Source organism: Platichthys flesus, chromosome 6 (genome assembly GCF_949316205.1).
Source record: "Platichthys flesus chromosome 6, fPlaFle2.1, whole genome shotgun sequence".
Classification (NCBI taxonomy): domain Eukaryota; kingdom Metazoa; phylum Chordata; class Actinopteri; order Pleuronectiformes; family Pleuronectidae; genus Platichthys; species Platichthys flesus.
Window position 1 is genome coordinate 16,440,829 of NC_084950.1, and position 13,830 is coordinate 16,454,658.

Consider the following 13,830-nt stretch of genomic DNA (forward strand, 5'->3'; position numbering starts at 1 on the left):
AGCTGTATGACACTGATTATGAGAATACCTCCATCTGCAGGTGCAAATCAAGATTACAACTCGTTTTCAAAAGCCATGAGGAGCAATATAGAGTTTACTGCGGCTCCAACGCCCATGAAAGTGAGTACAAGGGTATTCGATTGGTGTCCTCACTAAGCTGCTGTCATTTCTGAAGCCCTGCACATAAGTGAGACTAAGTAGAATCTGACCTACTTTCTTTGGGAGTGAGAGTGAGTGCAGGGGTGTCTGAGGGACGTTGAGCTCCCCGCGATGTCAGAACGTCTTTGACGGAGGGTAATAAATGAACAGAGGTAGAATAAGTGAGAACATTTTCAGAGACCCTGTGTGACTCTGAGTCGAGAGAATGTGTGCGCAGTGAAGTCAGCATGTGTAGGAATTCATGACTTTGCAGACCTGAGTGTAAGTGAGAAAGAGTATAGTGGCTGTAATTGGACAGAAGAGATGGTGCATAAAACCCTGGGGTCAAGCTGATTTGAAATCCTGCGGACTGATCTCCTGTTTCTTTCATTAACCCAGCCCACGCTCTCTCTCTCTCTCTCTCTCTCTCTCTCTCTCTCTCTCTCTCTCTCTCTCTCTCTTCAGCATCTCTTTTCTCAAAACCAGGAGAGCTCTATTCAACACTTCTCATAACCCGTGTCCTCAGTGGACACCAAATTCAGGTCCCGGCAAAACCAACACGCTAACGAGTGAATACAGCTCCCGAAGATCCAAGTTGACACACATACACTCCTCTCATATCAAACCCGTAATAAGGGACAAAATAGGACGCGCGAGGCGGCATGAGAAAAAAAGTAGGAATTGTGAATGAATGATTAAGAAACACTGCTCGCAGTTATGGAGCTATAGAAGGACGAGGCTGTTTCCGGCTCCCACTGCAGCCAGATTTAGGAGAGACCTGAAGTAAGTCGATGACAGTGGGTCAATCCCAGTGCAAGGCTTCATGGTTCTTCCGTGTGGAGGGGGAGCTTCACCGATGGGCACTGCCGCTGCTGTCGTAGCTCCCACCACTTCACACGAGCGGGGAAGTGGTTCTCAACTGGTTATTGGCTGCAGCAAGTTAAACAACAAGCATATTCCAGTAGTTTGTTTGTGCTTTGACACCGTGGTGTTTACCCAGCACCTCAGAGGCATGGCAGCCTGCAGTGGGCTGTGGCTCGGAGCCATGGTGGTGGACAGGGTATGGCTGCGCACTGGCATCCACACTGCTGCCCTCTTAACATTCTGGGTGAGAGGAAGGCTGGGGGTTTACTTGGCCACCTCTATTCATGAGAGAACATTGACAGAGGGAGCCGTGCTTTCTTTGTGTGTCTGACATTATAAATTTTGACCGAGAAGAGATTCCCTCTACACTGTAAAAAATACCAAACAAACAAAAAACACATTTCCTTGTTTTGAAGCACAAATTCAGTTTAAAATTGTAGCTGTGTGGTGTTGATTTAGAGACGTTTAAAGCTGAATGAGGAATGCGGATCATATTGTTAAGTTAAGCTTTAGTTTAGGTTTCACAAATAATATATTTTATACTCATAATCATCGTTTTTGTGTAAAGTTTACTTACCAGTGTTTTGATTTAGCAACAAACCTCCAGTAAATACACCTGCTTAGAAGTATCAGTCATATTCCGTATATGGTTATGATGCAGCTTTCTAATGAAACAAAAATGTAACACAACGAGAAACTTTTATACTAAAAACAATATTTGACTCTTGCTCTCTCTCTCTCTTTGGCTAACGCACACTGCTTCGAAGGTTAAGTTGATCCAGCCTGTCACTTATTTCTTCACTTGTTTTAATTTGTCTGCGTTGTGACCCCGCGCCAGCACAATGACGGTGAATGGAATTTTGTTTTGATACTTACAGCATTAAAAAAGCAACATCTCTTTCCAGGAACAATGTCTCAGTTGCTCCTGATATTCCAGAGCTCGCTTTGACCTCACTGCGTAAAGGCGTCATAGGTAGAAATACTTCCAAAGAAAACCGTTAACTGTGAGGTCTGGGGTTATCCACAGCAACCGGGACATTATTCCTGGAAAGGCAAGTTGCCGTTGAACATTTTAAATAAGATTCTTTAGTGCTGAGAGCACCACAAATGGAAGCAGAAAGCAAACAGATACTTAAAAACCGGACCAATTAAATCCAGGATGTAGCTCAGCAGTCGCCGTCATGGGCTACTTTACATTGTACTACCATACACATTGTGAATATGAGAAACTGGACTGGATTAGTCGAGTGGTTGAAAAACAAATACAAACTGAAAAAAGAAAGGATTTATATACAAAGTTTAACATTGACAATGGAATAACTCAATGAATCTTAAAGGAAAAAAATATCTGGCATATGCAGGCAGCTGATATCTACGAGTGTGTGCAATTTGGTGCAGCTCGATAAATTTAAGGGAATGTGTGGTCTTGGTGGCGAGATGCACTCTGCTGCCTAGTTTCCAATGTATTTTGTTGAAAGATCTTTTCTTTCTGTTAACCTACAGCTGCCACACTGACTAATACTACTAACCAGCACAATCCCTTCCTTCTGCTGTTTGTCTCTTGAGGGCATCACTCTGGTTTAAGTGCAGTTAATTCACAATGGAACCAAAGTCTCTAAAAAGGCCTCAGACCTCACAGAGTGTATCGTGTTTCTTTGGTGTGTGCAGCGCTGTGATTGAAAGACGTGCTTCCATTGTCAAGACACAAAGCTTTTTTTTTCCCTTCTGAAGACTGGTTTCAGTCTCATGTAAATCACATGTGCTGCTATACGTGATCGAGAGCCACTGCTACATCTGGCTTTTTCTGAGTTAAGGGAGGGGCATCACAAATCTAGGAGAAGGTGAAACGAAGGGCAGAACTTCTACAAAGTTCTTATTTTTCCCAGTAGGTGCACTGGGAGCTTTAGGACAAAAACAAATCCATTTGGAAACTTCACTGCTTCCACTGCTTTATACTGTCTGGAGGCTGTCCATGAAAAACCCGGAGATATCTAAGGAATCAGTTGTGTGTGGTTTTACCTCTTCAGACATAATATTGGCAGTGAGCTGTCACATATTTTAAGGAGAATCGTAGACGGCTTTTCTCCGTCTGCCTGCAGCAAAACATGGTGATAAAGATTGAACAAGACCTTCTGTTTTTGTTTTTCTTGTTCTTCATCATTAGCGCATGTAAAGGCTTAACTTACTTGGACAGAACATGTAAAGCCTCTTCTCTATTGTCATATTTCTGTGACAGTGATATATACATTTGTAGCCTCTGTGAGATTGTTGTTACCTCAACCAAGGAGCTTATGTTATTACCAATGTCTGTTTGTTTCTTTTTTTATTTGTCTGTGGGAATTTTTCTGTGTGGAGTTTGATTTTGGTCTCCCTGTCTCTGCGTGGCTTTTTTTCGGGGTACTGCGGCTTCCTCCCACGGTCTAAAGACATGCAGAAACAAAGTTAGGTTAATGGGAGACTCTTTCCACACCAAGTCCCTGTTTTTCTTATGCACTTTTTAAAATGCTTTTTGATTTGTCAGGCACAGAAACCTCACAAACTGAGTCTGACCAATATTATATTCTATTCATTCTGAAAATTTGCTATAGGAGATAAAATGTTTTTGAGCATTGAGGATGATGATCCGTTAGGAACAAGAAGAATTTCGTCTACGATGAAGGTGCTGCGAAATGGACTTGATTGCTTCCAACTCAATTTCAGGGTGTCAGGGGTCCAGTTATGCTAATAGCACAACACCTGCTACTAACACAAGGACCACACATTGAAAAGAGGAAAACTAATTTCTGTGATCGAATTTATCCTGAACAAGTAAACCACTCTCTGAAACGCCTTAACAAAGTTTCGGTTTGCGTTTGAGATCTTATTTATTTTTAAATGTGTAACCATTTTGGATGTAAAAAAACAAAGACCAGTACAAAGACTATAGTACCTTAATGTGATCCTATTTTTGTCTTTGATGGACGGATAAATGGGATAGAGCATTGGTGAAAGAAAAACCCATGACATTTGAGTGGGGATCTGGTTAAATGAGCCCTACTGGGAAATGTATGGTTATTGCATTTTCCCATATTTTTGTCAATTTCTCAATAATATTGAATGAATAGAATGAATGGCAAAACAATTTGGGCCGATTGGTTTGTCTTAGCAGAGGCTAGCATTGTGATTGACGTCCTTGTCCCTTTCGACATCTTTTTAACCCTCTTGACTGACTCATTGAACGATGATGATGGCATGACAGCCATGTCATGTTTATAACTAACGCTGGTGGTTTGAAGTTGGAAATCACTGAAGCCAAACGTTCAAATTTTGTTGACAGATTTTCCCACATGGATTTACAAAATAAAAACACATTTTGGCACAGTGGCACCAGACTTCAACCGCTGTTTGATTCAGTAAGTGAGTAGTACATCATCCACATGTATTTGAAGCTTTTTGTCATCTTCTCAGAGGAGATTAACTCCATTGCGGCCTGTAGAGTCACTCGGTACAAGAGTCTATCTGCGCCACTCAGATTTTACTCAGCTTGGATTTTGTGAGGGTTTTTTGTTTCGTACATCAAAAGGTTCTTGTAGACGTCTATGTAGTCTGGGTCTGTCTCTCAGAGCAAGCAGATGAAAGGTTGGGTTACATAAGACCGTAAGACCAAAAGGCTATTTATGTGCGTGTGCGCCTGGAGAGCCTCACTGATACTAGGACCTTGTAATAGAACTAGACTCCTCTGCGACCATGGACGAGCCCACTGCCAGCTCCAATACTGTAATAGCAAAGCCCCCTCTCCTGCATGCCCCCATCAGAGACATGCAGGAGAAGATGAAACATCTCACTCCCTATCTAATACTATCATTTGCAATAATTTACATCTTATACATGAGCATTTCACACAGATGATTGCTTGATGACTTCCTTTTCCGTCTTGCACGGTGGTTTTAATGCATGAGAAGGTACGTGCACGGCTGACGGAGCTTTAATGTGACTCACAGATATTATCGTGCTGACGAACGCAGACTGCAGGCTCTTCATAGCTGTGGTGCTCAGGATAGAAAATGGAGGATGGGGGAATGAAGCTATTTGTCATGAAAGGGCAAACCCCTCATATTACATTTTTTTTACAACCTCTTAAATGTCAAAGTATGGGAAGGCAGTCGTACTTTATGAACGGGCGTGCACTGCATTGTGTGGGATTGCTCCATTATTGAACTTGTTGGCTTATTGTCAAGGTTACCATTCTTGTGGAGCAGAACCCATTGTTGCCAGAACCTTGACCAAGGGATGAGGTGCACAATAACTATCACACAAAGTGGCCAACAGAGCAGAATATGTATCCTGTTCCGCCAAATAGGCCAAATGTAAACCTAAAGAGTCCTCACCAAAAATTCAAGACACAGGACTGCTGTGAATCCAAAGTCGATTTACAGTAGAGGTGATAGAGGTCACGTAATGCATTTCACTCAATATTAGCTTTAGTTTAACTAAAGTCTGGTTCATTTAAAACATCATATAATACACATGACTGTAAAATAGGCCTTCAGTTTCCACTATAACAAGTTATTGAGCACAATATCCTTCCATTTTACACAGTGCAGTTGATTATTGTTAATAGCTTCAAGACAAATACAAATTTTATATTCACATGCAGTGAATTGGAGACAAAAAATGTTAGCACATGAAACTTAAACTATCTGTGTTGTTAGACATATAGCTAGAGGGCAAACAATAAGAAGCACATGTCGGTCTTCAAATCACTGAACACATATCACTACCAGTGTTTCAGGTCAATTATGGACTAAACATATAATAAATAATAACTACTGCTCACCAACAATTCCAGGGAATGAGGGGAGCAATACAAATATGTAACATGAAACTGGGAAAGAAAAAAAGACTAAAGGACTGAGTGGATTAATCGAGAGTTGATTTTTTTTTTTTTTATAATAAGGCAACAGGAGCAGTGACTCCAACATTGAGTTTATTTAGACTGAAGCAGCCCTGTGGGAAAACCCTCAACAAACAACACTGACGTCCACACTGGCCCATAACAAAGACGACTGAAAGCCACTGGTTTCCTAACATTTTCAGTCACAGTGTGACACAACTCAATGACCTCCACCAGCTCAGTAAATTACACCTGAATTATCAATTTGGCTCTTATCCTGAGTCGATTGCTGAGTGTGTGTGCAGCAGAAATGTGTCACAGAGATGTGCCAGTTCTGGGGCAGAGAGCCCCAACAGAGGCAGGAGAGGAGGAGGGTGAAGTGTTGAATTGGCTCTCCCACATCGTGTTCGCCGACAATCAGCGACAGAGCTGTTGCATTTCGTGACTCCCCAAGAAAGTGGAAAATGGTTTTAAAAGGCCTGTGGGAGGACACAGTGGCTCATAATTAGGCAGCGTACAAATCTCCAGCCTCTACCAGGCCCTCGGGCAGAGAATAGCAGCTAAAGTAAACCAAACCTGCACATGAAATCGCATTAGATGTCTGTGCTTGTTGGGGGAAAAAACAGACAAAACCTTTTTTTTTTTCTCATGATGGTGTTGCCTCTGTTGTGTGGACACTAACAGAAACAGGATGTGCAGGACTGCGGTTTGAACATGTTTGTGTCTCTGTTTTTCTCACAGATGCTTTCCCGCTCGGATTGGGACCACAAGAGAGGCTCCCGAGGATCACAGGTTAGCACTGTCCAGAGAAAAAAACAGGACCCACTAGTAATAACAATAATGATAAACAGCTGACAGGAAAACACACACACACACACACACATACACACATACACACACACACATGCACACACGCACACACCCAGGAACCAGCTCCCTAATCTCTGTCACTCGCCTACACACACCTTATAAATGACGCAAACAGCAAAAGTCCTGCCACTAATGGGGCCTTTTCACCCACTCATTTTAGCTGTGGTTAAACAGCATGTCCAGAGGTGTCACTTCCAACCAGAGTCCTTGTTGTTCTCTGTTAGCGAAAAGGACTCAGGCCGGTGAGTTGGCCGTGAGGCGCAGCAGAAGCCATTAAAGGCCAGGGTAGAGAAAGTGGAAGCCTTGGCAGAGGACCCACGGCTCGTTGAGGACAGACACAAGCCACATCCTTGATATCGCCTTTCCTATCTTTTGGGGGCCACACTGTGCACAGTTTTGAAATTGATGTATTGAAGATTTACAGGGCCACAGAGCAGGACTCTGGAGTACCTGGAGAACAAACAATACTCTTGGTATTGTCATGCCCATATACACTATGTGTGTGTTCTGTGCTGCATGTTGTCCTATCAGGAGTATATCCTTCAGAAGGGAATAGACTGTGTGTCTATGCTTACGATGTACAGTAGGGGTTTCAGAATTGACTTTCACAACCGCTAGGTGACGCTGTGTATCTTTGGGTTTAGCACGTGCAGTAGTAAAGCTGAGTACAGCATCTATGCAGCAGGGGGTGCTGCTGTTATTGACAAGCATTTGACGAGCCATATTTGTTGGCGTGACTTGAGTCCTGTAGCGTGCGCGCTAAAGCGGCAGACATGGAAAGAGCCTGAAAGAAACATGACCGTTCAACCAGATTTAGATGCTCCCATAAAATCAACAGTGTGTAAATTCTTCACCAGAGCAGGTACAACTTTCGGGTAAATAACCATCCACCACTTCACCCACATCGGGCTAATACTACGTGTAGAGTTAGCTAGGAGAAGCTCCAACAGAGGCAGAAGACGATCAGAGGATTCTCTACAGGTTCTATCACCGAACGTCCAATCTCTCTCTCACACAATGACGAGGGTCAGAGAAAACATGTCTGCTGTGATTAACTGACTACTGAAATTAAACTTGAAACTACTAAAATGCAGCTGTCATGAATGCCCGAATGGACAGCATGTTTGGTCATCAATGAATGGCTCCATGATTTGTTTGGAGGGAAAACTAAAGGGTTTTTCATGAAAAGTAATCTTCACTGTGCAGTGCAGGGTTGAGTTTGAAATCAAATCCTAAACTGTGTCATTTCACAGACAAAGTAAAACTTATAGTGTATTACCAGTGTAGAAAGCAGCTCTTTCTGTATTTCATCTCTCTCTCTCTTTCTCTCTCTCTCTCTCTCTCTCTCTCTCTCTCTCTTCCCCCTCCTTTCCCGTCTCTCTCCAGTGACTCTCAAATAAAGGCAAAAATTACATTGACAAATATTGTCCAAGGCTAAAATCATTTTGTTATGTGGAGTTAGTAGGAAAGCACATCGTTTTGATTGATGCATTCCCCAAGCTGCCATTGAAACTCAGTGGTCAATTCAGTCTTTTTTATTGGGGCCCGGTGCTACGCGTTCATCAATGGAAACTTGCAATAGTCCGGACACTGACACGAGGTGTAAGAAGTCGAGGCTTATGTTGGCATCTCTCTGCATCTTCTGGCTGTTTTCCCTCCACCAGGTCGACAGACAGAGAAGCTGGTCGCGCTCCCCTCTGCTGCGACACCTCGCCACATGTGCAGATCTCACACTTTGCTCTTTAGCCAGTGACCAGAGCGCTTGATGGATCTCAACTGTATTGCGTACAACATGCGCACATAAGCAGGCTCAATTTCCGTCTCTTATTTTTTTCATGTCCCTGTCTAGAGCTTGCGGTTGATGTTTCAGTGTAGGGATTGACAGTGAAGTTATGTATGGAAAGAATTGTTTAAATATTTGTATTCGACTTGGAACATTACCCGTGAAGATTATCGAAGAAAAGAGTGTTTGTAGGCTCGGTTCTTTTGAGTGTTATTCTAAATTACAGAAGGCCTGGAAGAGTGGTCTATCAGACAGACAAGCTGTGACATTGCAGTCATGTTAAAGATTTCTCATGAAATCCCCTCGATCACTTCAAACGCTCCAGATCAGCGCTTCCTCGACTGCGGGTTTGGGAGTTGAAAGAGGTCACTGCCCTTTCTCTGGCTGGTCCCATCATGACAGTGGAGGAGAGGATTTTCTCATTAAAGTGGGGCCTGTGGCAAAACTAAATTTAAGGCTGAAGGCGCATGAAAACATTGAACTACCTGCACTTTTTGCCTGTCCTCTGCCTGAGAAAATAATTGGATCTGCCACAAATGATACAGAAGCATATTGCAATTTTTAGCAATTTTCAAGCTCCAGCTTTTTATGACATGGAACAGTAAAACACGTCTGAGCTGATGCCATTACTCTGGGAGAGAGAAACTGGGTTTCATTTATAGTGGAGCTATTCAGTTTGCAAGATGTTTTAAAAGACTTATGACTGCGACCGCTGCAGTGCAGATGATGGATTTATGTTTAACCACTTGTATCGTGTAGTAAATCATGGCTCACTCGTTGCACCATCTGTTTTACCTCATGCATCTCTTTTGTTTGTTCTGTCCTTTACCAGTGTGTTTTTATTTTCTTTTTTTATATATAGAGATAATAAACACCTAAATATGTTTTTTTGTTGTTGCTGTAAATCAAATTATATGTTTTTTGATGAAATACATCACTGCTGCTTTTAAAATCAAATTTAATGTTAAAAAAACTTTTCCTTTTGATATTTATATTTATTAGAAAATCAGAGCTAGTCCGCCACAAACAAACAACAGCTGGTGGGTGGGAATCTGGAAATCTGCGTTCATTTTCAAATCTATGTTGAAACTAAACCACCAAACCACCGCACCGTCTACCCCCCATTCCTCTCCTGTACCTCAGCTGTCTCACACACCCACTGTCTGAACTGTTGGCTGAGGCGACCTCCTTAATTCTACATTTCATTTGAAATACGCGTGCCGTCCACATTCTGGAGTTTTAGAGTTTTGAATCCGCTACTGGCCCCGTTTCAGTTAGAAAACTGTAGTTCATCATTTTAGTCTGGACGGTTAGAATCGGAGATGTTGGGAAACGATGACATAGTCACTCACATCCGCTTGCTGATTGGGTCTTTTCTTTCACGCTGTAGTATAGCAACAACGACCTGTGCTGACGGCTCAAGCAGCTCTGGAAAATGGTGATCTTGGCGATTGGCGAGAGGCGAGAAAGTGTGTGTGCTTCTTCTCAAGCCCCAGACAACCTAGATAACTTAGCTCTAGCTCAATTGTGTGTTGTGTGTGTGCTTCAGTCAGACCTCAGGGGTGAAGTTCAAATTTAATCTTTGTTGGCTCTTTACTGGAATCATCATGTGGAAGGAAAATCGAGTCTCTCCAAGATGGCTGCATGGTGGACAGGGGTCGATCGCCCTGACCTTTCCCAGTAAATAGGGGTTTTCCCCTCACTGCCTACCCCAAACATCACACCCACCTCCATTTGATTAAGATATGTGATAGCTGTTAATAGTCACATGGCTGCAGCTGAGGACCGGGCTGCCGCACAGCCTCAGTCTTCAACGATGGAGGAGCTGTGTGTAGGTTGTAAATTGAGGCGCGGTGGCAATGAGGGTTGGTTTAGAAGCAGGAGCTGTTGTGCTGCTGGGCGTAGTTTTGGCTGCAGTAGCCGAGGCTCAGAGAGAGGAAGATCTCAGTGGAGTTTTGTGTTACCGTTCTGCTGTGATTCACATTGTATCACTGCTCTGTTATTCCAGGTCGTCAACATCGCAATCTCAGGGGCTCCTCTTCATCTAATCCATCTGAACAGATGTAATCAGGGCCATTCCACTAACCATGCTGCCACTGAAGTACTGCGCGGCCAAAGATACTGAGAGTTCCGTGCAAATGGAATCAACCTAAGAAAAAGATAATGGGACACGAGTATTTTTTTTTATTTATGTTCTCCAATTTCTTGCTCAGCAAACTCCTACATTTCTCAGAGTGCGGGGGGTTTGTGTGTGGTGTTAATTGCAAAGTAAGCACCACAGTGTGTCTAGCTGTTTGTGAAGAGCCAGAAATGCTTACTTTATTAAAATGTGTTTACCAAGAGAATCAAATACAGTTGCTTTTCTAGTAGGCCCCTGAGGCATTTGTCCGGTCTCTGGCCCTCCTCTGGGAAACATTATATTCTCACCATTTCACAATTTCAGGAAGCCCACATATCATAGTCATTCCACTGGAAGCTTCAGGGACTGTATGTTTACATAGGGAAGTCGAGGGGTTAAAAGTGCAAGTAAGGGACCGTCTCAGAATTCACAAATATATGACCTCTCTGTCTGTGAATGCCATCAATAATCGTCATTAGACAGAAGGATCAGGGTTATGTTTGTTGCACCAAATGCACTTTATCTGTCCTCTGCAGAGTTATTGGATAACAAAATATGTGGCCACAGACGAAACACCAACAATCACATTTTAAAGAAAATTATGCTTTACATTAGAACAGTAAATTCTGTGCTCGCTATGAAATGAAAAATGTAATTTCAGATTTAGTACATTAATGAAAATCTGCATAATGTTCAAAGCAAAATCAGTCACCGCCCAGACTGTGTCCAAAGTTTATTTAAATACATGATACGGCAAATCTGATCTGAGTTTGAACATTTACTCAACAAACTACCAAAGAAGGTAAAATGAAGAAATGTGTTTCTTGTATGTTAAGATGGACGACATGATGGCTCCCAAAAGTGAAGACAAACCATCTCGATCACCCCAAGGTGGTTGGCTGCCGTGTAGGGCATACACCCCCCCTGCTCCATGTCAGTGGATGGGACAAACTTAAAAGTCAAAGTATACATAGGTGTTATTATAGTTAGTTCTTGTCACACTATTGTCACCATCAAACAGTCAATATGGAGATTCCAAAAGACGTCAAGCACAAGATGGCAGCACCATTATCCAGGATATTTTCACTTCATTGGAGGAAATGGAGAGGTGTCGTCCATCTTTATGTAGAGTCTATGATCACAACTTAATACAAAGACTTTTCAGACTTTGTTTACACCATCTACACTGTTTGTACTTCTTGTACTCTGTATGATCACTGATAAAATATAAGTACTGCTCCTACATAAATGTACTGAGCAACATTTAAATACTTTTAATGCAAATATTGATACTATATTTGGCAAAGAATTTTCCGCATGATTAGCTTTATGTATTTTTTAAAACCACATAAAAAATGGGTGTAATTCAATTTAGTTATTGATAATTTTTTTTTAAATAAATATATATTTCATATAAAGTCAAATCTCCATTGATCTGGTGCAGTAACCAGATGAACCCAGCACAAACATGATCTGGTCCAATTTTGGTTCTGCTTACTGAAACTGAATCTACAGACACAGCTGAGCCGGGCCTCGAGCACAGAGAGCCTGTGTGGACCAACAGCTTTTCACTCCTCAGGAGTGATGGCTGGTTTGTTTTGACTGGCCCTTGGTTGGGTTTACATGAACTGCTGCTCTGGTGTTAATCTATGGCAAGTCTATTGATGTACTGTTCAAACAGTACGATCATTGATCATGTACACTGTTGTTATTCATCGTAAAATGTCATAACAGAATGATCATGCAGGGTTTGGTATATGAACTGCTTTGCTGTGGAGTCAACTGGAGTCATATTGATGCTTGGAGTCAAATGTAGAAACAAAAGCGGAGCCTTGTGATCAAATACCCGAAAGATTTGTGGTGAATTTGTGACCCGAGGTCGTGAACAGTGGCTGGATTAGGAGCATTATTGCTAGACATACACTTATTTACTCTCTTGTGGGAAAGTTAGACCAGTAGTTAAAAATCTATTTTTTACAAAAATGAAAGTTGATCCAGTTCTTCTAGGTGGCAAAAGTTAAGCTACCAATTTTCACAAACACGATCAATGTGTTCATTAGTGAGATTTCTAGATGCTGGGAGGTGGATTTTCTTACTTTTGGATGGAGTGAGACTAGCTGTTCCTGTTTCCATTCTTTGTGCTAAGTTAACTGATTGCTGTCAGTAGCTTCACATTTACCATGGAGACATTGAATTCACTAGATGCAGAAGTGTATCTGAAATTTTCACATCATAAATATATTGGTCCCCTAAATATGCCAGATTCTTTCATCAATATCCATTAATTATTGTTAAAAATTATGAAAAAACTGATCACAATGATAAAGAAAGTTGAAAACAAATACCTTGATCCACATCTTGATCCTGGATCTTACCAACAGTTTAATGGATTCTTCCTTGACCCATTCCACAGAAAATTACACAAACGCAGAAGAAAACAAAAACCCTTTGGCTGGGATCATTCAAATCACACGTATCCAAAATGAAACATAAAATTGAAAAAGCATTAGCCAAGTGAGCCGCTCATCCAGTGTGTTCATCTGGCTAAAGGAGAGCTTGTCAGTATTTCACTTTCCCATCATGGCATCCCGCTGCTGCCAGCTGTTGTCGGGACCATCGACTGAGTGTAACTTGCCTATAAAGACTGATCCATCTCACTTGGAAACAGAGGAGCGATTAATCATTGTCAGTCCGAGGAAGCTGTTTTGATGATCAAAGAGAGTACGACTGCTATAAAGTACATAGCTCCCCATCTTTCAGAGGAGCTGCATCCTACACCAACTCCGAAGGGTGTATATCTCAGACACATCTCTGCTGAGAGAAGTGTGAGCCAGTGGCAGCCGCTCGTTGACAGCTCGCAGATGTGAATTATGGTTTTTATATAGTTTATATGAATGTGGAAGCAGTAAAAAGAGCTTGTATACTTGTGGAAACTTTTAAAATAAGTGATTAAACCTGCATGTACAGCCACAGTGGAAGTTTTAAAAAACTTTGATTTGAATCACTGTGTTTGATGGACATTACAAAGGGGTCCAAGGTAGGAAAGATTACTATGGTACAATTGGAAATATATAAAGCTTCTTTGAAACGCGGCATCATAACATCCGTCCAAAACCCTTTATTTCTTTGGTACTCAAGAGTTCTTCCCAAGACTCTGAGTGGGGCTCGTACCGGATCTAACCT

At 41.9% G+C, this 13,830-nt stretch overlaps 1 protein-coding gene across 1 annotated transcript in view; it reads left to right on the forward strand.

Moving 5' to 3' along the window:
• Positions 1 to 13,830, forward strand: part of LOC133955692 (cGMP-inhibited 3',5'-cyclic phosphodiesterase 3A-like) — a 74,593-nt gene that overhangs the window by 30,989 nt on the left and 29,774 nt on the right. The window contains exon 2 of the mRNA XM_062390666.1: positions 6,617 to 6,667. Coding sequence (XP_062246650.1) covers positions 6,617 to 6,667 — 51 coding nt within the window. The remainder of the gene's footprint in view (positions 1 to 6,616; positions 6,668 to 13,830) is intronic.